This window comes from Chinchilla lanigera, unplaced genomic scaffold, assembly GCF_000276665.1.
Source record: "Chinchilla lanigera isolate Chin_1 unplaced genomic scaffold, ChiLan1.0 scaffold00146, whole genome shotgun sequence".
NCBI classification, from domain to species: Eukaryota; Metazoa; Chordata; class Mammalia; order Rodentia; family Chinchillidae; genus Chinchilla; species Chinchilla lanigera.
Genome location: NW_004955547.1, coordinates 578480 through 605367, shown reverse-complemented (window position 1 = coordinate 605367; position 26888 = coordinate 578480). Strand labels below are relative to the sequence as shown.

The following is a 26888-nucleotide window of genomic DNA, read 5'->3' as shown; positions in this document are numbered from 1 at the left end:
GGGGGGGGGGGGGGGGGGGGGATATTGGGTAGTATCCTAACAGGCAGAGATGAAAGGGCATTTTAGGTCATGCAACAGCCGGAGGGGAGGCAAGAGGGTTTGAAGGGAATGGGATTAAGGGCGTGTGACATAATCAGAAATGTGCTTTGGGGAGATTACCCTGGCAGAGAGGGTGTAGGCTACATGAGAGGCTAGGAGTCTGACTAGGAAGGATGTGGTTACCATAGCTCAGGAAAGAGGCAGGAATTCCATTCCTAACTAAACAAGTGCTTTTGGAATGGTGCTTGTGAAGATGGAAACAAGAGAAAACGGGTAGAAGAGATTGTGGTGATGAGACTTCTGGGAGGAGACAGCTGAGAGCATGTGGGGAGAGGGAAGAATCAGAAGGTCAGTCTTGGTAATAACTGCTGGCTCTAAAATAGGAATTGAAATGTCCTTATTTTCTTTATGGCAGTGTTGTGAGGATTTGTAGGTAAATTGAGATAGATACTAGTTGTGAAAATACTTTTTAGAAGTGATCATGGCCCCATAAAAACCACACCCTTAAACAAGGTATTTATTTTTACAGATATCTTTATTATATAAACAAATGTAGTTTTCCATTGATATCTATTTATACTAGAGGTCATGTCCCCATTTCTAACCTGGAATGTTGGCTTTTGAGAAATTATTTTTTAGATTTTAGAATCTTTTTTTTGTTTGTTTGTTTGTTTTGTTTTGTTTTGTTTTTCAGTACCAGAAATCGAACTCATGACCTCGCGCTTGCCAGGCAGGCACTGTGCCGCTGAGCTAAATCCCCAGCCCTAGATTTTAGAATCTTTTTTGTGCAGCCACTGCAGTACCCTTCCTCTTCTCAGATCCTAGGAAATTCCCGTTGCCACATATCTCCTGACTCCTTACTCTTGCTTTTCATCACAACTTCATTTCTTTCTTTTTTTGTTTAGGTTTTCTAAAACCTAAGTCCAAAGTTATTAAAAGATCAGAGCGAAAGTTAATATTCAAATAAAAGAACTTCAGTAGCCTAGGTATTTTGTTACCTAACCCCCGCATCTACATGGTATTTATTTTATAAATTTTGCAGTACTGGGGATTGAATCCAGGGCCTTGCACATGCGAAGCAAGTGCTCTAACATTTCCTGTTCTTTTTAAATTTTTATTTTGAGGCGGGGTCTCACTAAATTTCCCAGGCTGAATTTAAACTTGCCATTCTCCTGCCTCAAGGTAGAAGAGGTCACAGGGTATACCACCCAGCCTGGCTGCCTTCTATTTTTATTTTGTTATAAGCTGCCTAAATCTTTTTGATATCATTGGTGTGTAAGTTAGCAATAGGTATACCTTAATATTTAGCAGGTGCCTGTTGTGTACCAGTGACATAGAGTGCTAAGTTTGTGCTATACAATACTGTATTAAGCGATTGTTTGGGGCGAGGGCGTACTGGGACTTAAACTCAGGACCTGGCACTTGCCAGGCAGGTACTGTGCCACTGAGCTAGTTCCCCGGCCAAGAGATATATTGTACAGCATATGTGATGTGATGCTGCTATCAAGAAAATTGTGCTATTTTGGTTACAGAGATAGGATCTTCTCATGAAACAAGATAGTACAATTAACAAATAAACACTTTTGGGAAGTTTAGAAAGATTTAATGTGGAGCAGAGTGATTAGAAAAGTATTCATGGAACAGATGGGACTTGAAAATGGGTATGTAAGGAAGAGTACGTGGGGCATTCCATTTGGAATGCATAGCTTGGTCACAAGTGAGAAGGCAGACATAACTGGATCGGTTCTGGGGGCAGGGACTGACAGGTTTAGGTAGAGAAGGTATTTGTTGTGTAGTAGTGTGAGGTAAGTTTGATTAGACTGGTAAGGTAGGCTTGGATGGCTGAAGTTTAAATTTGTTCTGAAAAGCAGTTCTTTATTCATGCAACAAATATTTGAGTATGTACATGTGCTAGGTATGGTGTAAGACATTGGCGCTAAAAGAAGAAAAGAGACAGGGTCCTTGCCCTGAAATTCAGAGGGTAGTGAGGAAGACAAAGGGAAGGACCTGTCCAACAACCTGTGGCTGGGGGTGTGATAGAACAAAAATCAAGATTTCTAGAATCACTTAAATCCATTTTCTGAACTATGAGCCAAATCCTGACTTTTAAATGAATTATAGATTATCCTCAATTTGTTCTAATTAAATTTCTCTTATTTATTTAGTGTGTGTGTGTGTGTGTGTGTGTGTGTGTGTGTGTGTGTGTGTGTAGGGGGGGAATAATGAGGGAATGGAACCCAGGACATTTACACTGAGGTACATCCCCAGCCCTTTTAAAAAGTTTTATTAAACCAGGCGTGGTGGTGCCCACCTGTAATCCCAGCACTCAGGAGGCTGAGGCAGGAGGATTGTTACAAGTTTGATACCAGCCTGGGCTACAAAGTGAGCTCAAGGGCAGCCTGAACTGTTAGTGAGACCCTGTCTTAAAAAGACAAAAAAATTTTTTATTTATTTATTTACTTATTTACTTATTTACTTATTTGTTTATTCTGAGAAAGGATCTCACTAATTTGGTAAATTGTCCAGGCTTGGCTTGAACTTGGGATCTTCTTGCCTCAGCTTCCTGGAGTGCTGAAATTACAAGTGTGCACTACCATGTTTGGCTCCTTACTTCTTTTTGATAGATGAACTTCATAGTTTGTTATGCATATAGCTTTATAAAGCAGGGACTCTGAATTTAATAGATATTTTCAGTGTGTGCTTCATGATGGGCTCATACCAGGATGAATTGTGATTCACAAACGGAATTTAAAAATTATCAAATTTTAACCAAATAATACCAAGTTTATTGATCTCTAAAATCAAAATTTTTTCTGTTCTATGGTCCATAGTACCTTTTGACTCAATTATTGCAAATTTTGCTCACAGCAGAGTTGTACCTGAAAGAAATATCTTAAGTCAGACATTCAAATGTTCTGGTGGGAATCTAGTATAAACCATGCTGGCCCAGTAATTTAATATTTTGTGCTATTGAAATAAGGATTCATTCTTTAAATTTTTTTTAAAAATGTTAAACAAAACTTTCTTATTTGGCCATTTAACTGTGACAGTAAAGAACAGAAGCACACTTTTCACCTGTATAGTCTTCACAATTTTCTAGCTTCTTCCTTAAAATGAACTGTTTGATTTAATTCAGTTACACTTTTAATACATGTCAGTTAGCAGTTTGTAGAAATTAAAGTCCAAACTTACTAAGATTTATCAAGAGGAATTATCATAAAGAACAAACAAGCAAAATTAGGTTGAATGGAAATCTTTCCATTCTCAGATTGTTTTTCAATTTAGTAAATAACTTGATTGTGTCTCTAACACTTACTGAGAAATACCATGCTGCTGATCACAATATGGAGCTAGAAAATTTTTAGACTAGATAGTTGAAAAGTGTGTTTCTTGTTTTTGAAATCAAAGCATTATATACATCACTAACGTGCACAAGTCATAAGTGCACTGCTTGGTGAGTTATCACAGTAAACGGCCAAGTAAGAAACTCTTGTTTACATTTTTCTCTTATGAATCTAAAATGTTGAAATAGTTAAATTTGCAAAAGGATATATTAATATTTGTGCTTAAAAATAAAAAGTAATGTGTTCCAGCTTGTTAACTAAATTAGCATACTGTTTATAACTCTTTACATGGTAATACTCTATTTTTTTGGTTCATGATATTTGTATTGTGTAAGAAAACACCTTATTTTGCTAGAATTTATTTGCTAGAAATTTAAAGTGTTCTGACTTGGTTTCTTTAAAATGAATTGGTATCCTAATTTATAACTTTGAAACTTAGTCTAGTTTTAAATAACATCATATTGTTTCTTAGGTTAAATTCAAATAGGGAAAGTACCCTTGCTACCTAGAAATTGGTTAACTTTGTGTGAATGTGGCCCAATTTCAGCTGTAAATAGATTAGCTTGACCCATAGCGATATATACCTTGAAACTGTTTTCCATGATGTTGGTGGAAAGTGATGGTTAAAGAGAGATTAAGGTTAACTAGGAAACTGTAAGGCACTTTTGCAAGGCATTGTAGAAGGACCATCTTCACCAAGAGTAGGTGTCAAGAATGGATGCCACCAGCGTTATCTAGCTCTGAGGTGCTGTCTTGGAAGCAGTGCTATCTTGGAAGCAGACGTTTGAAGAGTCCACATTCTGCTATCAGTGACTTTCCAAGAGCGAGTAGGATCTTCTCTGCTGTTTTTCCAACTGAAATGTTTACATACTCTTCAGGGCAGTGTTAAACAGCAAAAGCAAAGTGGCTATTCACTTACAAATCAATATTTGTATAATTATATAGCTGAATGGAATTGTAGGCCTAGACATCTATAATATTAATCTACATCTACTGGAGCATATTATGACAGTTACATTTGAATTTGCTGTTTAATGTCTCTGGTGCAAGAAAGCATGACCACGGAGGAGACTGTTTTTGTTTTATAGCTGTAACTGTCCTGGTGTGTGACAGCTGCCCCAAAGGTATCCCCCTTTGATTGCCTTCTGTTCTGGAGCTTTCAGGTTGATGTTACATCTGGAGCCAGGTGACTAATGAGTTACATATTCCATAGCAGATGCCACTGGCTAAACCAAACGTAAGTGGCCTGTTTGAATCAGGAATTGCTCCATGCAAAGCTCTTGTCTAGAGTAACAAGTGTATCCCGGGTGTGTTCCTGATTATTTTCAGCTGGGTTTGCCAGTAGTTCAGCTGGTCCCTTTATTATGTATTTGGAGTAAAGGTAACAATAGCACCCATTTATTTGAGCTGTTATACTCTAATACTTGGGTTACTACAGTTTTCACCTTTCCTCAGAATTCATCCAGTTGGCGAAGGACTTTGAGGATTTCCGTAAGAAGTGGCAGAGAACAGACCATGAGCTGGGGAAATTCAAGGATCTTTTAATGAAAGCGGAGACTGAGCGTAGTGCTCTGGATGTTAAACTGAAGCATGCACGTAATCAAGTGGATGTAGAGATCAAACGGAGACAGCGAGCTGAGGCTGACTGTGAGAAACTGGTATGTACCGTTTCCTCTGCAAGCACAGTGGTGATGGAGGAAGGGAAGCATCATCTGATAATGTTTCCACTTGCCATATATACACAGTTTCTCCTTCCACATTAAAGATCTAAAAGCAGCCTGTCCTTTGACTGGAGTTGCAGTTGCAGCCTATAGCAGCCTGCTGTTTATAGTTTGAAATTAAAATTTATTCTCTTCTTTAGACTTGAAAGTATTACTCAGTAGACAGATTTCAAATGAGAATTTAAAGAATTAAAATGAGCAAAGGCAGGGAAATTCTAGTGTACTTGACCTGTCACAAGTTATTGGCCGTAAGTGCTACCCAGAATATTTTCATCCTTCCATGAATAATAGTCCTTTGATATTGAGACAGGCAAGGCAACTCCTACTCTTCTCTTCATTGCCACTCTCTAATTCAGAATAAAGGGCTAGGTGTACTCAACTCGTTGAGCAGTGTGATGAGGTACAACATCATTTTGCTGTGCTAGGGTCGGTTATGGTGCAGAGGAAAACCTTTGCTAGAAGGGACTAATTGATTTTGGTTCTATGTTAGATGCTTCAGTAAGCTCAGGTTGTCTGGTTCCTGTGTGTTACAGCTTTGTATCCATTTTAATGCATTTTCCTCCACCACTTAGAAAGGTAAGTGATTGCTTTGATCCACAGAAGAGGCCACTAATTGTCCTCATAAAAATGACACTAAATTTCTTTTGCTATGTGAAGTCTATTTTGGGACCCTCATTTTGTGTTACTTTCCTCTTAGATTAGCAATTGGATTCAAAAGTCTTATAGCGGAAGCCTCTCTATTCTAGAGTTCATTTCACCAGTCAGAAATCAGACCCACGATCTGAGCTTGATGTGAATTAATATGCTATTGGTGTAGCTGCCTTCCTGAAGGCCCATTTGCATAATGCTGTATTTTAATGTCTTCTGGTCTGCCTGTCCCATAAATTTGAGGTGAAGCTTTCGTCCCTGGCTAGTTACAGTGTTTTCTCTACTTTGGTCTGTAGGAACGACAGATTCAGCTGATTCGAGAGATGCTCATGTGTGACACATCTGGCAGCATTCAACTAAGTGAAGAGCAAAGATCAGCTCTGGCTTTTCTCAACAGAGGCCAACCATCGAGTGGCAATGCTGGGAACAAAAGGTGGGGGAACTGCATCTGTTGCTATCTGATCATAAGCAACACAGCTGTCAGAAGTTCCTGTTATCTGAACTCTTAGTATACTACGTTTGGAATGTGTGCTGAAGAAAGCAAAAAAAGACTTTGGGCCAAGGGTGGTAGGGAATAAAGGCTCAGGGACTTCCTTATTGTTTTCTTTTCATTCATTCATATATTTAATTTTTTATGTGGGGTGTGGGGTATCGTGAATCAAACTCAGGACCTTGCACTTACCAGGCAGGCACTGTGCTGCTGAGCTGTATATCCCCTGACCCTTTTCTTTTTTCTTAATCTCTCCTTTTAGGGTGAAATTCTGATGTTGATGCTAAATTGCACATCAATAACTAATCCTGCACAATGCTAAGAAACCTAAAGGTGAAAGTGGCAGTTCAGCAATACTTTCACCGTTTACTCTCCAGAGAGCTCTTATAGCTTTTTATGTGGGGGGGGGCGGGGGGGGGGTTTTCTTTTTTTGTACTGAGAATCAAACTCACAACCTCATGCTTGCCAGGCAGGCACTGTGCCACTGAGCTATATCCCCAGCTGTGTGGTTCTTACAAATTTTTTTTTAATTTTTAGTTTTTTTTGCTTTTCTAGTTTAAAAAGGCTACTATGAGTCAGGATGAGACAATAATTTTGGTTCCCCAATATCACTATTTAAGATAGTCTCACCCAGGCTTTGAATTTAACACCCCTGATACAATAAGTAGGGAAAGGTCAGCACTCTTAGAGCTGTTTGTTTCATTGCCTGTTTGTTTTATGGGGAATCTTTACAACTGAGATGATGTATGGGCTTAATTTCTTAAAAAAATCAGTGCTGGGTAATTTTATTGTAGAAAGCAGCCACAGTTGGGGTCAAATTAAACTTCAATTTTCTATAGGGAGTATCACCCATATCCCTGGCTGTAACTGTCATTTCTTATAAGTCCTTTGCTGAAAAGGCAACTATACTGCACCCATACTTGTGCACATAAACATACTCTTCGTGAAAACCACAACTAAGGCAACCCAAACCACAATTAAGGTTTAAGCTTATAGTTGTCCCCATAGAGAAGCTACGGCTCTGAACTTGCTAATATTACCTCACCAAAGGTACTTGTTTTGAGTGTTGACAGGTTTTATGTTCTGTAGTCTCCTGTGTCTAATATTTTGTTGTTTCATTCTTCTAGACTGTCAACCATTGATGAATCTGGTTCCATTTTATCAGATATCAGCTTTGACAAGACTGATGAATCTCTGGTAATAAACATTTGATTTCTGAGATTTATCTGTTTTTCTTAACCTTGCTGTCTTAGGAGCCTCTCTCTTTTTCTCTCCTTTGGACATCTCTACCTATTATTGCTTTATTAGTTGATATGTTACAGATGCTGAGCTAGCAATTTAAAATACAAATTGACACACTATAAGAGACTGGCTTATAGTATTTGTTTAGTTTCTGGGAAGTACAAATGTAGAATTCAGGATTTGACATGAGGTTGAGTTTACTTAAAGTATCTCTATGAACTGCATGTACGAATTGATTATATCTTGACTTATTAAAGCTCCAGAGCAATAAAAAGTAAGTTAGCAAGAATGTATCTTGAGGTGAATAGACTTGTGCTCTATTTCTGAACTTGTTTGGCTCTTGAGGAAAGCTTAGCCACGCTTCATAATTAGAAGGAAACCCAGTTTCTGGAACTTCAGTCAAAAGAATGTGGTGAGAGTTTCTAGGCAGTGTATGTGGTGATCAACAATTGTTAACATATCTACATTCTGTGTTACCCTGCTTTTATGAGGCAGTACCCTTCTCTTATAGTGGTGTTTCTGCATAAAGGTCATCTGATATTTTAGTCTTTGATATTCAGGCAGCTGGAAGTTTATTGATTGGTGTATCTTGTCTGCTGCTGACTGAAACCTAGAAAACAAAAACAATAAATCAGAGGAAGTTATTAGTGGTTGGTTTTCTGACATAGCAAAACAATGGTAACTGTTCCATGGCTGGGGGTTTTCTATTCAAATTCAGTGTTTGACTAGAGGGAAAAATGAACATTTTGCAGATAGTTATTAGGCAGCCCCTTTTTGAGAGCTTGTTTGGAAGTTCTAGCAGGAGAGCGCAGGAAACTGTCCTCCTCTTTGGGGGTGGTCGTCCTCTTTGACCAAGCACACAGCTTCACAGCTTCAGCTTCAGGAGGGACGCTCATGTGAGGGAGGAAAGGGACACCTTCCTGGCCAGCCAGATCAACCAAATAATCGACCCTGATGATCCATGGGGTGACCGATGTCGCAGCCAGATCACCTTCACATCCAGCAGCTCCTTTTTGAAACAAGGAGTGATATAGAATAGGTTTGGGATAAATAATATAACAAGACTATGTTAGCAGCAGGATCAAACAACCAGAAGCTAAATTACTTGACCTTGAATTAGGGAAGTAAAATTAATTTAACTGAGCTGCTGTTTGAAGCATGCAACTGTTTCTAGATACTGTGGTTTCATTAACGATCAGGAGTAAGGAAATCACTGATGGAGAACTAAAATGAATGCACATGGTTAAGATAAGTGAAATGAAACTAGACCACAGTAAAAGGTAAATGATTCTTCAGTGGTGAACCTCTTTTTTTAGGCCCCAAGGAAGAGGGATGATTGAGAGACATAAAACCTAAACTTCAACGTTTAAAATGGCAGTATTTTACAAAACATCTGATGAGATAGTAGCAATCCCTTAAGGTCAAGAATCACATCTAACATGATCAGTATAGTGCCTAACATTCTGTAAGTTCTAAAACTAATTATAAAAATAATCAGAAATAAAGGATCAGGCACCAGAAATAATCATGACAGAAGTTGATTCTTTAACCTTTTCTGCCTCTGTAGTATTGATTCCTGATTCTATTATAATAGCTTCAATTTTTGAAACAAAGCTTGTTAACTTACTATAGACCTATAGCTACAACACTGGAGACCTTCACTATCCCGCTCCTCAAACTGTACGTTAGGTATTCTGACTCATGAAACCTTGAAAGTTCACTGTAAATTTATGTGCATAGGGCTTGTAGGAGGGTTACCCAGAGAAAGAAATTAATAAAATATATTGTCCACAGGATTGGGATTCTTCTTTGGTAAAAAATTTCAAGCTGAAGAAAAGACAAAAGAGGGTATGTATTTTTTTGTGTGTTTGTTTGTTTATTAAACAAAGTAACCACAAAATTTGCCAAGATACTGCATTCTTGATGTGCTGCTCTAGCCAGTGTTAAACACATATTACAAACAAATTAATACTTAGAAGGCAGCAGCAGTGATTTGGGCTAGGATTCTGTCCTATTTCACTGGTCTGGGCTGTATCTCAATTCATTCATGTAGTAGAAAAGGATATACTTAAGTTTGTTTTGAGTTGTCATATGAATTTTTATGCATGACTTTTGTGCTCTAATATAAGCTTCAGATGAAATGTGTGTATAACAGGATATAGAGATCTATCTGTGTGTGCTTGTTTAGGGTACTTAATGTGTTTCCAAAGACCTCAATGTACTAAGATAGGATTACAGCTTTACTTTTTCTGGTGCTGTCATCTAAATTTCTCCAAAGCTTGTTCCTTTTTTTTCTGGGGCACTGAGAACATTTTTGTGCTTGTATAACTTATTCTTCATGTGGCAGTGGGCAACAAAAGAGAGCACATTGTTTTTTTATTGTAGCCTTGATCCTTAGGACTTGGATCTAGTTATCTGATGGAATTATTTAATCTTCTGTGCTTCATATATACTTGGCACTGAAATGTTTGGTCTTTGTTCCTTTTCTAGCGTTCGAGTAGCCAACAATTTGTTGATGGACCCCCTGGGCCTGTAAAGAAAACGCGTTCTATTGGCTCCACAGTAGATCAGGTAAGAGAGGGCAGGCCACGAGAAGGTTGTTCTTGAATACATAGGAGATAGTGGCCCTGAGCATTAAATGGCTAAGTCAACATTGCAGTATTATGTTGAGAGATGTTTTATGAGAGTTTGTCTATGTAATAAGATCCTATCATTCGTATGAGTAGAATTACTCTGATAAACAGCTGTCAGCTATATGTTTGAGTCTTTATTGCTTATATATCTGTCTTTGTGACCTACACTTGTATTTTAAAAAATGAGATTTCAACTTAAGAGTGTTTGGAGCTGGAGCCATAGACTAAAATTCAGGATTTTTTTTTTTTTTTTTTTTTTTGCCTTTTTGAGACAGGGTTTCACTGTGCAGTTCAGGCTGGCCTTGAGCTCACTTTGTAGCCCATCCTGGCCTCAAACTCACAAGGATCCTCCTGCCTCAGCCTCCTGAATGCTGGAATTACAGGTGTGCGCCACCATGCCCAGTAACATTCAGGAATTTTTCTCCACTCCAAAATACTCTACAGTGGAAAGTCAGACTTGATGTTCATCCTTCTCTCATTACTAATTTTATTCCAGGGGAATGAATCCATAGTTGCAAAAACTACAGTGACTGTTCCCAATGATGGTGGGCCCATTGAAGCTGTGTCCACTATTGAGACTGTGCCGTACTGGACCAGGAGCCGAAGGAAAACAGGTCTTCTGAGCTCGTGTGACTAAGCTACCTGTGTAACCCACTAGTAAACTTTGAGAGAGTTGGTTTTTTAGAACCTTCTTGAGACAAGAATTGGTTGTAATGGGTAATTCCTTAACTGCTGCCTTCTAAGGACCAGAGATATGTTTGTGTCCTTCTGTACCTTCAGGTTGCTAGCCTGGTCTGTGCCACTAATGGATTGACCATTTTCTTTTTTTGAGACAGAGTCGCACTTTGTAGTTCAGGCTGGTCTTCAACTCACTGGGTAGCTCAGGCTGACGTTGAACTTCTAGTGATCCTCCTGCCTCAACCTCCCAGTTGCTGAGATTACAGGCATGCACCCCCATGCCTGGCAACTAGTTTCTCTCAAAACTGCATTTTTGTTTACCTGTTGAAATTTACTTTGGGTTTTGATTACAGATTATGGTTTATCCACTAGTTATATTGAAATTGGGACTAAAATTCAGATGCAACAAAACAGTTAAAAGTTTAATTTTGCTAGGTACTTTACAACCTTGGAACAGTGACTCCACCCTGAGCAGCAGACCACTGGAGCCGAGAACGGAGACAGACAACTCAAGCACACCACAGAGTAAAGGAGGGATGCGTCTGCACGATTTTGTCTCGAAGACGGTAAACCTGTGATTGCTTTATTTTCTTTAGGACACATTTAGTTTTTTGAATTATGAAAGTAATATTTTTTTAAATTGTGAAAGTATTACATACTGGGAATAAATGCAAATTCTTTAGCGTTTTAAAGTTACATGTTGAATTCCCTTACTCTCTGGAGGTAGTATTGGTGACAGAAGGTATGTATCTTTCTGTTCTGTGAATGATACTAAATTAAAGAAGGCAGCTTTTCAGAAGCAATAGTTTGCACTTTTTAGTGATACATGCTTACTTTATGCCTGAATATAGCACCTTATGTTTTCAAAATCTTTTAAGTGTGTAAATTTGATTTCCTCCTAAAACTCAAGTGAACTAACTAGAGGTTCATAGGAATTAATTCACTTGTTTGAGCCATATGATAAGCAGCAGATCTAACATCCGGGCTTTCTGATTCCTTGTCAACGAGTTCTTTTCACTTCTGTACACCGCTCTTCCAGTTGGATGGCCTTGGGCAAGTTACTGCCTTTTGTTTCAGTTTTCTTATCTTAAAAAAACAAAACCTTTATAGGATTTTTCTGAAAATTACATAAATAAATATGTGTAAAGGTCTCAGAAATTGTTAGGTATATACTAAGTGCTCATTACATGTTGGTTGATGATGAAAGTTTTATAATTCCTACTACTCTCTTCTGCCCTGTTTTATTCACAGGTTATTAAACCTGAATCCTGTGTTCCATGTGGAAAGCGGATAAAATTTGGCAAATTATCTCTAAAGTGTCGAGACTGTCGTGTGGTCTCTCATCCAGAATGTCGGGAACGCTGTCCCCTTCCCTGCATTCCTACCCTGACAGAGACACCTGTCAAAATTGGAGAGGTATGACTCCCGGAGCTGTCATACTGTGGTTTCTTTAGCTTTTCAAAGGCTTAGTGTCAGGCTTGCTTTATTTTTTTGGCAATACTGGGGATTGAATACAGAGCCTTCACACTGTAAACTACATCCTTAGCACCCCCCACCCCTTTTAACATTTTTTTTAAAACTGAGAAACAGTGTCACTAAGTTGCTAAATTCCCCAGATTGGGCTTGAATTTGTAATCGTGCCTCAGCCTCCCGGAGTACTGAGATTATGGGTGTATGCCTCTATGTCCGTCTTCAGTTTTTCTTCTAAAATTACCAATGCCAAATGTTTCCCTCCATGAACAATGAATAGAAATTATAAAATGTTAACCTGTAGCTAAGTTGTGTTTGGGTTTGTTGAACAACCTTTCTAAACCAAACCTCTCTTCACTCCTGTCTCTTTACTCTTCTTTTATTCCCTCTCCTCTCTCATCTGTCTCTTTACTCTTCTTTTATTCCCTCTCCTCTCTCGTTCCCTTGTGTTCTAATTTCTCCTTTCCTCCTATCCCATCCTGTTTTGGAAAATTTCAGACATATATACAAGTAGATAGGTTACTATAACTAACCTTTGGTTCTTGTCACATCCATGATTTACTAACGTCTACTGTTTTTGGTTTTTTGAGACACGTCTCTGACTATGTAGTTCAGGGTGGCTTCAAACTTTCAGCAGTCCTCCTACCTCAACCTCCCAAGTGCTAGGATTACAGGCGTGAGCCAGCACACTCAGCTCTCATATTGTTTTTTTTTTTTTTTTTTTCCTTTGAGACAGGGTCTCCCTATGCAGTTCAGGCTGGCCTTGAACTCACTTTGTAGCCCAGGCTGGTCTCGAACTCGCAATGATCTGCTTGCGTCAGCCTCCAGAGGGCTGGGATTACAGGCGTGCGCCACCATACCCGGCCTTGTATTGTTGATTTATTCTCTTTTCTTCCTCCCAACCCTGTCCACTGAATTATTTTGATGCAAATCTCAGCCATCATATAATTCCAACTGTGAAGGTTTTTTTCTCTTATGCTAGAGATACTCCAAACTAGGCTATCAAGATTAGGTTACTGGAGCTGGGCATGATAGCATACAACTGTAGTCCCAACATTCAGAAGTCTGAAGCAGGAGATCAAGAGTTTGAGGCCAGCCTGGACTACATAGTGAGACCATGTCTCAAAAAAAAAACAAAACAAAAAAACCCACCAGAAATCTAAAAAACAAAAACAAAAAGATTACTTATTTCTAAAAATCTATAAATCTCATTAAGAAATTATTGAGTGTACAAATAAGACAGAAATGGAAACAAACATCTCATGTTTTCTTCTTATTTATTTATTTATTTATTTATTTATTTATTTATTTTAGTACTAGGAATCAAACTCATGACCTCACGCTTGCCAGGCAGGTGCTGTGCTGCTGAGCTATATCCCTGGGCTTCATCTTTATTTTATTTTATTTTATTTTTTTGAGTCAGTTCTCACTAAGTTGTTTGCCCAGGTGAGACTTCACCTTGCCATCTTCTTACTCTCTTGTCTCACCCTCCTGGGGTTACAGGTGTGGGCCTCCATGCCCAGGCTTTTTAACTGTAAGAGTTCTTATCTGTGCACATGCAGTTTTAAATAATTCTTTTGTATTCTAATATGGAACCATGGAGTTCTCCTCTGTAGGTAGATTTGTGTCATGATCAACTATGCAAAGTGTTAAATTTTTTTTAACTGTTAATAATCAAAGTGTAAAAAGATTTTCTTATAGTTATAAATTAGCTTATGTTAAAGACCATACATATAATCTCATTATGGCTTAATTTCTGCTATCCTTGAGTGGATGAGGAGGCAGTCATAGTTGGGGATCATACTTGTTCAAGCAAGAGTGTGGTATATTTGATCATAAATCAGTTCTAGTGTGGAAGCAGGAAAAAGTATCGAGAATCTCTGTTTTAATATATGCTTTGCTAGCTGGGTGTGGTGGCACACTCCTGTAATCTCAGTACTCAGGAGGCTGAGGCAGGAGGATCACTATGAGTTCGAGGCCAGCCTGGGCTACAAAGTGAGTTCAAGGCCAGCCTAAACTACATAGCAAGACCCTGTGTTAAAAAAAGTTATGATGTCCCAACTTGAGTATTAGTCTAGAGGTGATGTTTTGGGCAGGGAGGTGGTAGTAGGAGCTGAACCAAGGGTCTTGCACATCCAAGGCAAACACTACACTGATCTACATCCCCAGCTCTTAGAGGTGGTTCTTCATTACATGATCTTTCCCTGTTGGTCTAAGTGATATAAATAGTAATTTAAAGCTCTTTTTTTTTCAGGGAATGCTGGCTGACTTTGTGTCCCAGACTTCTCCTATGATACCTTCTATTGTTGTCCACTGTGTAAATGAGATTGAGCAGAGAGGCCTGACTGAGGTAAGAGTCAGCCTTGGGACAGGCTGAATTTGTGTGTGTGTTAATAATTACGAGGTTCTTAAATAAAAATGTTATCTTGACAATAGACAGGCTTATATAGGATCTCAGGCTGTGACCGGACAGTAAAAGAGCTGAAAGAGAAATTCCTCAGAGTGAAAACTGTACCCCTCCTCAGCAAAGTAGATGATATCCATGCCATCTGCAGCCTTCTGAAAGATTTCCTTCGAAACCTCAAAGAACCCCTTCTGACCTTTCGATTAAACAAAACGTTTATGGAGGCAGCAGGTAAGGGCAGATCTTAATACTTAAATGTTGTTCCACCAGGGCTGGGATCGTTCACTCTTTTTACTCATCTGTCCCCTGCCCAGTACAGTGCCTGAAATACAGTAGGTGTTCAGATAGTTTGGTGGGTGAATAATTGTATATGTGTCCTCATGCCAGTCTTCTTTCTAAACTGTACAAAGTGTTAACAAGGTTCTTTTGTTACTGTTGATCTTGTTTTCTGGTCAAGTCGTAGGTTGCTCTTTGAAGTTAGAACCATTTTTGATTCTTCTTCACACTCCCATCTGATCCATTGTCAAATCTGGTCTGCAGTTTTATGAAATAGATCTTAAATTTGATATTTTTTGAAGGGGGTAATAGAAGCACAACTCCTTATGACATGCTTTGCCCCCTCAGATATGTAAGCGTCTGCTAGCTGATTGTCCTGTTTCTACTTGTGTCCCTTATAATATGATCTTCATACAGGAGCTAGGGTGGTCCTTTTAAAATTTAAGTTTGATGATGTCTCTTCTGTCCTTAATATCCTCCAGTATCTTCCCATCGTTTTTAGAATGAGGTCCACAGGCTTTAACATGGTTTGGCTCCTGGTTATATCTCTAAGACCATTTTGTTCCGCACCCTTCTCGCCTTTCAGTTATCCTGGCATTCTTGCCTTTATTAGACTATGTCAGGCTTTCTCCCCACCTCAGCTCCTACACAGTTGCTGTTGTCCCAGCCTTGATTGCTGTCCTACTAGATAGCTGTGTGGTTTGCCCCTTTATTCTTTCAAGTTTTCTTCACATAGCTTGTCCTCAGAAATACTTTCATGATCACCTTTCTAAAGTAACAGCTCCCCATGTATTCTTTATTATATGTATCACTACCTGAGAGGTGTTTGCATTTTGACTGACTCTTCCCAACAGAACATATGTCCCACGAGGCAGCGACTTTCTGTTTGCTTTATCCTCCACATTTAGAATAGTGCCTGATACACAGTACAGTAGGCCCTTAAATGTGTCTTATTGATGATTACCTTCTTGGAAATTGCCGCTGTAGTTGTCTGTCTTTTCTTCTTAGCAGATAGGTTGCCAGCTGTTTTCCCTAACTACAAGGGTGATTTTTTTAAAAGTTCTGACTTCTCATATTGAGCTGTTGGCCAGTGTTCTGCTTGTTAATGAAACTAGAGTCTGATGCAGTCATGAACCTAATCAGAAGTTTCAGAAGCTTACTGTATAGATGAGACTTTGTGTTCGATATCTTGGAAGGCCGCTGTCAAGGGAAAGAAGTCTAGACCTCTCGGTGCTCTCTTTTCATTTACAGAAATCACAGATGAAGACAACAGCATAGCTGCCATGTACCAGGCTGTTGGTGAATTGCCCCAAGCCAACAGGGACACATTAGCCTTCCTCATGATTCACTTGCAGAGGTGAGTACAGCAGAAACTTGTTCTGGGAATTAGGGAATTTTCCAAGGAGAAGACAATGTAGATAGGTGTTAGGGAATGTGAGAGGTGAATTGTTTTCTTGTAGAGCTTAGATTTGGTCTGCATTTAAGTGAAGGAGTATATCTTTAATTTAATACTCTTTCGTTTAGAGTGGCACAGAGTCCAAGCACTAAAATGGATATTCCCAATCTGGCTAAAGTCTTTGGCCCTACTATAGTCGCCCATGCTGTGCCCAATCCAGACCCGATGACAATGCTACAAGATATTAAGCGTCAACCCAAGGTAGGCATGCATGTGTGTAAACTTGAGCAATGTGATAACATGAAAGCATGATGAAAAGTAAGTCTTGAGCTTTGGAAGTTTGCAAATACATTTGGTGTTCTTTAGGTGGTGGAGCGCCTGCTTTTGCTGCCCCTGGAGTACTGGAGTCAGTTCATGATCGTGGAACAGGAGAACATTGACTCCCTGCATGTCATTGAAAACACAAATGCATTTTCAACACCACAGACACCAGACAGTAAAGGTCAGGCTTAAGTTGTGCTTCTTTGGGACCTTGTCTCTCTATAGTTTCGGTTATGTACTGTATTCCTTTCCCTGTCTTTACTGTAGTAATATTTAAAATTCATATTCTTCAATAAAAGTTAAATTTATTTTGAAAATTCTAACACTAAAGGAAAATTTGTATAGTCTCACCATCCTAATTTTTTTCCCTATATCCCTTTATTTATATGGATGTATTGCTTTCTTCTTTTTATTTTTGGTTGTGCTGGTGATTGAATGCAGAGCCTCATGCATTCTAGGAAAGCAGCCTGCAACTAAGCTGTGTCCCCAACCCCTGAACTTATGTCTGTAATGTAGGTAATAGTAATTTAGACATAATTTGTTCTTATTTCACTTACCATATTATGAGGATTGTTTTTCTGTTACTTTTTTTTTTTGGTTTTTCTCCGGTACCAGGAACCGAACTCACGACGTTGCGCTTGCCAGGCAGGTGCTTTGCCGCTGAGCTAAATCCCCAGCCCCTGTTTTTCTGTTACTATATGATCTCTTTAAAAGTGTATGTGGGCCAGGCATGGTGGCACATGCTTATAATCCCAGCACTAGGGAGTCTGAGGCGGGAGGATTGTTGCAAGTTCGAGACCAGCCTGGGCTACAAAGTGAGCTCAAGGGCAGCCTGAACTGCAGTGCGAGACCCTCAAAAAGACAAAAAAAGAAAAAAGTGTATGTGGTACCAGGGATGGAACCCTGGACCACGCTTATGCTAGGCAAGTGCTCTCCTACTGAGCTGCTCTCCAGCCCTCTTTCCCCTGTCCCCTTCCTTTGCATTTCCCTTTGTTGTTGCTGTTGTTGTTTTGAGACAGGATCTCATTTGCCTGACCTGGCCTCAAGCTTGTGATCTTCTTACTTCAGTCTTCTGAGTATATGGAATTACAAGAACGCATCTGCTTCTGTATAATCTTAGCATTTTTATAGTTGTGAATAATAAGTTACTTATTATTGATTGAAATGTCTGACTGCCAGGTGCTTGAATCACAAGTGGTACATGCGTGGCTATCCCATATGTGCCTGGACCACTTGTAGCAGCAGTGGTAAAGGCTGCCAGATGGGATAGTTATGCACGTGCCACGGTGATTCGAGGTGGTGGGAACAGGTTAATCGTTTTTATATTACTTGATATATTTTACCAACTTGATTTCTTAAAAGGTTTTCTGCCTGTGTTGTCACCAACAGTTTGTGTGAATAAGGTGGTTTCATTCCAACTTCACTGGCACTGGAGACCCATTTTTTTCTCTAGTGAAAGCTCCTTTGAAAGGAAGCATATTGTTTCTCCTAGTATAAAAATTAAATGTTCAGATGTTGGGTATGTGAAGTTTGGTGTTTGAAAATAGTGCAAGTCAGCAACTAAATGTCAGCTGTTCACTGAGTAGTTTCCTACATAGTTCACAAGATGCACCAGCACGTCACAAAAGGATGACAAAAATGACCTGTGAGACTTTCCTAGGTGTTTAACCTTCGCTGTTAAGTGCTTCACAGAGTAGTAGGTTTAAAACTGGCCACTGCCAGGTGTGGTGGTGCATGCTTATAGTCTGAACACTTGGGAGGCTGAGGCAGGAGGATCACCATGAGTTCGAGGCCAGTCTGGGATACATAGTGAGTTCAAGGCCAGCCTGAACTACATAGTGAGACCCTGTCTGAAAAAAACAAACAAAACAAACACTGGCCATCTTTAAGGGTAATTCCCCCTCACCCCCTTTTAAAAATATGTCCAAATTTTCTTTGTTTGAAGTGAGCTTATTGGGGCCTGTGACCACTCCTGAACACCAGCTTCTTAAGACTCCTTCTTCAAGCTCCCTGTCACAGAGAGTTCACTCCATCCTCTCCAGAAACACTCCCAGGTATGGAAAATTTGCTTTCTTCTTAAATAACATTTACTACTTGCTTAGACTTCTTTCCTAGCATATTAGAAGTTTATTGTAAAAGCCGGGCATGGTGGCACACACCTGTAATCCCAGCGATCGGAAGGCTGAGGCAGGAGGATCGTTGCAAGTTTGAGACCAGCCTGGACTACAAAGTGAGCTCAAGGCCAGCCTGAACTACATAGTGAGACCCTATCTCAAAAAGACTTTAAAAAAAAAAAAAAGTTTATTGTAAGAAAAACCAGACTGGATCTTAGGCTAGCAACTAGATTTTACAAAGAAACTTAGAGCTATAGCTCCTCTTCTTAAGAAAGGGTCTGAAGGTCTTTACTCCTTTCCCTCTCTCATTTCAGGTAAAATAAGAATGCCTTAAAATATTGTCTAGGATTTCCTACTTTTACTCAATTATTTCAAATTAGCATACTTGTTTTTTGTCATTTTTTATAGCATACTTTCACAGTTTATTCTCTTTTTTTTATTTCTTTTTTTGGTAGGTTTGGGAGCAAAACCAAGTCTGCCACTAACCTAGGACGACAAGGCAAGTTTTTTGCTTCTCCGATGCTCAAGTGAAGTGACGTCTGCCTGTTCCTTCCCAGCATTACCAGCTGCGAGAAGGGGCACACCTGTACTCTGCGCTCTGCAGCCTTCTGTGCTCATTACTGCTTTTAGCATTCTCCAGGCCTTTAATCAAGTTTAATTGTGCATGAGGGTTTTATTACAACTATATATATCTCCCTTTCTTTCTCCTGCAGTAACTTAACATCAGCATATTGTGCTGGTTATCATTTGGAGCTTTTAGATTGGAGATCTTTACATGAATAGAGAGGTAATACGGAATTTGTTCTGTATCTTTTGGGGGTGGAGGGCATCCCTTTGGCCTAAAGGCAAATGCTGCTTGTGGAATGGCTTTTCACTTGTGTCACTGAGAACTAATTTTCACGAGACAATGACAAGTTCTACTTCTTTGGTAAGACTGACTTGTCTCGGGGTAGGAAGTGGGAGGGCAGGGTAAAGAAGGAATTTAAGAGAGGATTAGTGTGGCTCCTCCGCAGAATTTGGGATTCAAATCCTTCCCCCTTTAAGGCCTGAGCTATGGTGTGGAGCCTTCATAAAAATGAGATAGGTGGAGGACAGAACTAGTGCTGGGAATATGCTTAGCTTTAATTTGGTTTGATTAGGTCTTAATAGTGTAAAGTGGCACAACCTTGTAAATGTGATCCTACAACTAGTGTTTAATCTCTAATGGACCTCTGCCTGTACTTTTGGGTTGATTGAGGTCAAAGCCATTTTGTTCTTCAAACTTGAATTCATTCTGATTGACCTCCCATTCCTTGTCCAGTGGAGCCCTGTTTCTAGGTCAGTACGTTGTCTGCGTGGCATCTTACTAATAATTAACGGTAGCTATAAAGGAAGAATATCAGTATTTCATGTGGCAAGAAAAGTCAGTCAAAAAAAAGGGGACCAGGAGTATAGCTCAGTGGTGTAGCAGTGCCTGAGTTCTATTCCCAGTTCCCCAAAAAAAAAAAAAAAAAAAAAAGTCATTTTTGTCTTTGCACTTTGGATGCTGAAATTTTTCTATGAAACATAGCTATAGCCACATAAGTGTGAATATTTTGTTAGAGTTATTCCCAGTGTCTGTAAAAGTGGTTTTATTGCATAGCATATTTCTGACTCATTAACCCTGTCTGTAAGACACCTATTTAGAATATTTGGGGGAAAATAAATAAATAGCTTCTTCAAAATGAACATGAAGTTGATTTTCTTGTCCTGGGCAGTAACTTGCAAAGTATTTTGAGTTATTGTTCATCTCCATTTCCTGCTCCATGGGCCCACCCCAACCTGACCGCTTTCAGGAATATATTTCTCTTTTTTCATTTGTTTCTCTCCTTGTCCAAATTGAAGTCCTAGATTTGTCCTATGACTGTTATCTTCTTGTTTGAGGAAAGCACTTTAAACAAAAACCAAACTTTAAACTTAGTCTTTGGAGACCACAGTGGTACAGATTAAAAAGGAAAAAAAATCGCTGCTGGCTGGCTGGCTGCCTGGAACGTCCTTCGCTGCTGGAAGTGACTCTGGAGTGAGCTGCGATGATTAACTGAGGGCACCTGCGCATGGAACTCTGAAGCTGGTGGACAGAATGTATCTGAGACTGAACGTAAACAGTTGCAGGCCTAATATGTAGCTGTGGAGAGAGGAGGCAACCTACTGGCTCTTTTCCCAGGAGGGGGCAGCTCTCGCAGCAGGGCCATCTGCCTCAGCAAATTGACCAAGGGTGGGTCCCACCACCCCGCACCCTCCTACGTATGCATCCTGCTAGGCTTTATTTTTTAAACTTTGTCCTCAACTCTGCATCTTTTCCTGCGTCTTTGCAAGCCTCAGATTGGCTTGAGTCCATCTTTGCTGTTCTGTCGTGTCTCCCCAAGGTGCATTTGAAGTCACTAGTGTAGACGAGGTAAATGGGTTGTGCAGCGTTAGTTAAGGCACGACTACCCCGCACAGGAGTTGACGGCCCATTAACGAGAAGGGAAACGGTCCTGTGTGCCCGTGTTGGCAGCCAGTTGCTTATTTTGGGGGCTAGTCCAAGAGACCATAGCCATGAAAATAAGCCCGATATTAGAAAAGGGGGATATGTACCCTCTTCCAACTTTAACAGTACTTCATGTGGAACAGCTTGGATTTCAAGGGCTTTCTTAATTAAATTACTTTTCCCCAGTGTGAGATCTGTGGAGAGGGGTCCAGCGCTGTGTGGTGGCAGTTCCCTCGTCTCTTGCTCCTCTTTCTAACACTGCTACTCATGCCACCTTTGATGTACTTTATTATTTCGCTTGCTAATAATGGCAGTTTAAAATCTTTATATGCGGACTGGGGATATAGCTCAGCGGCACAGCACCTGCCTGTGCTGTGGCAAGGCTCAGGGTTCTGAATTCGATTCCGGGTACAAAAAAAAAAAATGTTTACTTCTATTCTCCTCAATCTGTAATGCTCCTGGTTTTTTGTTTGTTTTTGTTTTTGTTTTTTGGTACCAGGAATTGAACTCAGGACCTTGTGCTTGCCAGGCAGGCAGTTATGCCACTGAGCTATATCCCTGGCCCTGTAATGCTCCTGGATTTGATGTTTCTATAAGGAGGCAAGCATCATATGGTTTGACGCAGCAGCAACAATTTGTGTTTATTCCTGAGTGTTTTAACAGTTTTTCCTTATGTAGGTGAATTCATTGGGGCTAGAGGTACTTACCTGTAATCCCAGCTATTTAGGAGCATGAAGTGGGAGATTGTACATTCTAGGCCAGACTAGGAAATTTAGAGAATTAGCAAAGTCCTGTTTCAGAATAAAACACAAAGTGGCAGGCGGATCGCTAGGGTTCAAGGCCAGTGTGGGCCACACAGTGAAACCTGTCTCAAAAATACCAAGAAAAAAAGAGGATGAATTCTTCATTGAATGTAGCAATAGAAAACCAGAAAGGATCTGAGTTTTAATCAGAGGACATTAGGTTGTACAGTTAATTTACTAGGGGATAAAAGTCATTTTTTGGTTGTGAACCAAGCCTATAGCAATGAAAGGGTCTTGCATTTTTAAATTCCTGCTTAAATTATTGGGCAGCACAAAATGACATGGGGAGAAAAAAATGACATGGGGAGATGAGTGAGTACAGGAAGAAGAGTTTGTTTTCCTTTATGAAATACTCAGAATAATTTTCCTTTTTGTCTTTTTGAGACAGGGTCTCGCTATGCAGTTCAGGCTGGCCTTGAGCTCACTTTGTAGCCCAGGCTGGTCTAGAACTTGCAATGATTCTCCTGCCTCAGCTTCCCAAGTGCTGGGATTATAGGCGTGTGCCACTGCGCTGGGCCAAAATAAATTCTGATTAAATAAATTTACAGTTTCCTAGTGTGGTGGTGCATGCCTGTAATCTCAGCAGGAGGCTGAGGCAGGAGGATCACTGTGAGTTTGAGGCCAACTTCCTGGGCTACATAGGGAATTTAAGGTGAACCTAAACTACATAGCAAGAACCTGTCTCAAAAGAACAAAACACAGCCAGGTATAGTGGTACACACCTGTAATCCCAGCACTGAGGCAGGAGGATCACCATGAGTTCAGGGCCAGCCTGGGCTATATAACGAGACCCACTAAAAAAAGTTTACAGTTAACAGTTAAATATTTATGGACATTTAATGTACTAAATTGTGTAAACAGTACAAAATGCTGGGTGGTAGTACGGAAATGTTAACCAGCCAGTAAATGTGAAAGATATATGAACAGAGTATACTTAAACAGAGTATACTTCCTTATAAGTCCCTATACACAAAAACTCCCTGAACATTAAGGACTTTACTCACTGATTGACAGCCGGGCTGCATTGCCTGACACTCTGACTCTCTACCCCAAAAGGGTTAACTTCCTACTATGTGGTGCGGTCAAATACATGGTGTGAAAAAATATGTGGTTAATAAATTTTTTAAAAATTACAAGAGCTATTGCCATTCATTCTCCCTTACTTTGAACATTCTTGCCACTTTCTGAAGCAGTTCTGGAAGCTGTTTTTCATGAGTGTCTTTAGTTGCGCTGGTGTGGCTTCCTCAGTCTCTGTAGTCAATTCAGAAGGTTTACTTTTCAAGATCATTTTGACTGAGGGGAAGAAATGGAAGTCTTACAGGACCAGACTTGAGTGAGGTGGACGAGGACACCGTGTTGAAGCCTGCCTCTGCATTGGAGGGCAGCAGCGTCTGCCACGTCCTTACTACACCTTGGGAGGACACAAAGACTTCTAGAAGACTTCAGAAGGGGGCAGGGGCAGTGGCATAAGTGTGTTCGAACTGAGGGGGAATATTGTGAGGGATCAATGGCAATGTGTGTTTTACTGTTGTAAATTTTAAAAATTTAAACATTTGGTCTGTTTTATCATACCTCATATACCAGAAGAGATCCTCAGGACACACGGCTCCTCCATCCTGCTGAAACACTGTGGGAAGAAGTAAACAGATACTGAAGCAGCTGGGCCACTGCAGCCTTCAGTCCCTCCAGCAGTGTCCCCACTGGCCATGTTAACATCTGGAGAAGGCGGGCACTGGCTCACCTCGGTGGGCAAAGGTGCAGGAGGCATGAGGATGCTCGCATTTGGGCTGTGGCTCTGCAGTGAAGTCAGCGCTCCCCCAGGAAGCTGCTCCCCCAAGCACATCACTCGCTTCTGTCAGCTCTGGATACCTCTGGCTCGGTACCTTGGTGATACGCACATAAAGGCAAGCGTCCTTCCTCTGTGGTCAGGGCCAAGGAGCAGCACTGCTCTCCGTCTTGCTGATTCTATGTGATGGTCGGGCCTACCTGCCCCTCAGGCTTCAGGGAGAGGGTATATGTACGTTTGTACCCCTGTCCTCAGAAGACACCTAAGACCCTCAGTAGCACCTGAAACCATGGGTAGTACTGAACCCTATGTATACTTTTTTCTTACATTTCCATGATAGGTTTTAATTTATAAATAAGGCACTATAAGGGAATAATAAAAACATACTATAATAAAAGTTATATGAGTATAGTGTCTTTTTTCTTTTTGAGACAGGGTCTTGCTATATAGTTCAGGCCTTGAACTCACTACATAGCCCAGGCAGGCCTCTCTTGCAGTGATCCTCCTGCCTCAGGCTCCTGAGTGCTGGGATTAAGGTGTGTGCCACCATGCCCAACAGTATAGACTCTTGATTAAAAGTAGAAATTTTGTTTTTCAGAGTGCGTGGACCAAAAAAAAAGGCCGGGTGTGGTGGCGCAGGCCTGTAGTCCCAGCACTCAGGAGGCTGAGGCAGGAGGATCGTTGTGAGTTCAAGACCAGCCTAGGCTGCAAAGTGAGCTCAAGCCCAGTCTGAACTGCATAGTGAGACCCTGTCTCAAAAAGACCAAAGAAAACCAAGAAGTGTGTGAGTTCTTCTGTACACTACTACTAGCTTTATCATATAACTTAGAGCACTGCCACGCAATACCGGAGTTAGCACATTTTCATCAAAGTTGAAGGCTTTCTGTGGATGATGTCTTTCTCTTCAATCAACTTCAGTTCTGCTTCATCATTGGCAGTCACAGCTTCTCTACTCATTTTTATACTTTCTATTCAAACCTATTCCTAAACCTGTATAACAGCCCTTGTTGGAAATGGCTTGGTGTCTCTAGTTTTGGGATTCCTTGCTGAAGTCTGCCTACGGGTTCCGTGCTTTCTGATGCGACCCATTGCCATCAGTTGAACACGTTTTCTATTCTCATCTTCTGCCGATAAATGTAATGACCTCCATTTCTTGTAGAGGTGCTGGGATCTAACCCAAGGCCTCATGTATGGTAGGCAGCCTGTTCATATTAACCAAGCACTTCTAGCACACATTTGCAGTTTGAGGTGTAACAGCAAAACGCTTTTTTTTCTTCCACAGTTTCATAGATTTGTTCTCACTGTAGATCTTAGCAACTTCAGCATATGATTTTTTCTTATTAAGAACTTTCACCTTTTCATTAAGTTAGTTTGTTTTGAGCCAGGGTCTTGCTGTGGTTTTAAACTCACTGTGTAGTTCAGGCTGGCCTCAAACTTGAAGCAATTTTCTTGCCTCAGCCTCCTGAGTGCTGGGATTATAGGCATATGCCCCCCATATCCAGCTCACCTTTTCATTTACAGGAAGCATTTTATGGCTTTTCTTTGACATATCCAAATTGCTGGCATGATTACTCCTTCATCTTGTGGCCGTTATGAGTAATATAAGGGTTACTTGAACACAAGCGCTATGACATTGTGACAGGATGTCTGATAATTGACTAGCAGCATATACAGTGTGAATATACTGGACAAAGTAAATGTCCAGGCAGGACAGAACAGAATGGCATTACTTAGAATGGTACACAATTTAAAACTTAGAGTTGTACATCTTGCTGAAATGGAATTTTTCCATTTTCCATTTGATATTTTTGGACCATGGCTGACTATGGGTAACTGAAACCATGAAAAGCAAAACTATGGAGGAGGGGCTTGCTATATTTACACATGTATACATAGCCACATGCTTTTTATTGAGACAGGGTCTTGCTATGTAGCTGGCCTCACACTTGCGGCAGTCCTCCTACCTCAGCCTCACGAGTGCTGGGGTTACAAGGACGCACCACCACACCCAGCCCATATTATACACATACAGTATGTGACTTTCTATTGGAAAAATGTTTGGGGGGTGCAGTGTTCTAGCTGGCGTGCTGAGGGGTTTTCTTAGTTGTGCCTTACCATCCCTAGGGGTCTCAGTACGAACAGGGACAGCTCTTGTGGAAGTCCAGGTTTGAGAAGCAAGGGTGGCCCAGAGCTCAGGGTCGAAGACCGCACAGCTGATAAGTAGGTTTTTGATCAGTGTGCTTTGATGTGCTCTTGGGGATGACTCAGGTTATATCCACTGAAGCGGAGAGCTTAGCAGGCATGCAGAGTTGGGGCATGTGAGCGTTGTGCTTATAGTGTAAACAGGGCTTGGGGAATGGCCACTTAACCTAAGAACTTAGGGCAAGTTTTTTAATATGCTTCCTGAAGCTGGTATATTTTGTAAATAAATGAAGGCACCAGGCCAGGAGATCCCTAACTTACGTAATTTATGAGAACCTGGTTCCCAGAGCTGTATTTGTTGATGGTTTCTATTCATGAACTCAGGTGGAAGGCACCTCGATGTCACCGGGAATAACCTCGTAGAACACAAGAGCTTTGTCCCCTACACTTACGTGGGATGGGCAGCTTCTCAGGGACTCATAGTTGGAAGCAGGAATTTTGCCTTCTGTCCACCTTGTCCCTCCAGAACTCTTGCCAGGCTTCATTTAGCTTCGTTGTTTTATACAGCGATATTCTCCTATCTCACACAGCGGGGCACCATCTGTGTGTGAGACTCAGACACATATGAGTGGATATTTAAACTTCTAATGAAGCGCTTTCCCGTTACTACTGTATCCTCTCTGGTCATCGCTGAAGATGGAATTAAGGACTGATTCTCCATAAAGCCTCTAGGACATTCCATAAGGTGATTTATCATATTCGGAGTGCTGTCATTTACCACTTCCTTGAGGGACTGGGGTTTTAGATCAGCGGCACAGTGTCTGCCTGGCAAGTGCGAGGTCTTGAGTTCGATTCCCAGTACCGGAAAACAAACAAACAAACAAACACCACTT

At 40.5% G+C, this 26888-nt stretch overlaps 1 protein-coding gene across 4 annotated transcripts in view; it reads left to right on the top strand.

Annotated features, from left to right (window-relative positions):
• Racgap1 (Rac GTPase activating protein 1) overlaps positions 1 to 20483 on the top strand; it is a 30999-nt gene extending 10516 nt beyond the window's left edge. For all 4 annotated transcript variants that reach the window (XM_005411863.2, XM_005411862.2, XM_005411861.2 and 1 more), the window contains exons 3-17: positions 4839 to 5041; positions 6049 to 6185; positions 7370 to 7439; positions 9279 to 9332; positions 9975 to 10055; positions 10614 to 10731; positions 11231 to 11361; positions 12047 to 12211; positions 14520 to 14615; positions 14702 to 14900; positions 16197 to 16302; positions 16470 to 16602; positions 16708 to 16843; positions 18608 to 18716; positions 19232 to 20483. In XM_005411863.2, the coding sequence (XP_005411920.1) occupies positions 4839 to 5041; positions 6049 to 6185; positions 7370 to 7439; positions 9279 to 9332; positions 9975 to 10055; positions 10614 to 10731; positions 11231 to 11361; positions 12047 to 12211; positions 14520 to 14615; positions 14702 to 14900; positions 16197 to 16302; positions 16470 to 16602; positions 16708 to 16843; positions 18608 to 18716; positions 19232 to 19307 (1814 nt within the window). In that variant the 3' untranslated portion in view covers positions 19308 to 20483. The remainder of the gene's footprint in view (positions 1 to 4838; positions 5042 to 6048; positions 6186 to 7369; positions 7440 to 9278; positions 9333 to 9974; positions 10056 to 10613; positions 10732 to 11230; positions 11362 to 12046; positions 12212 to 14519; positions 14616 to 14701; positions 14901 to 16196; positions 16303 to 16469; positions 16603 to 16707; positions 16844 to 18607; positions 18717 to 19231) is intronic.
• The last annotated feature ends 6405 nt before the right edge of the window (positions 20484 to 26888 follow it).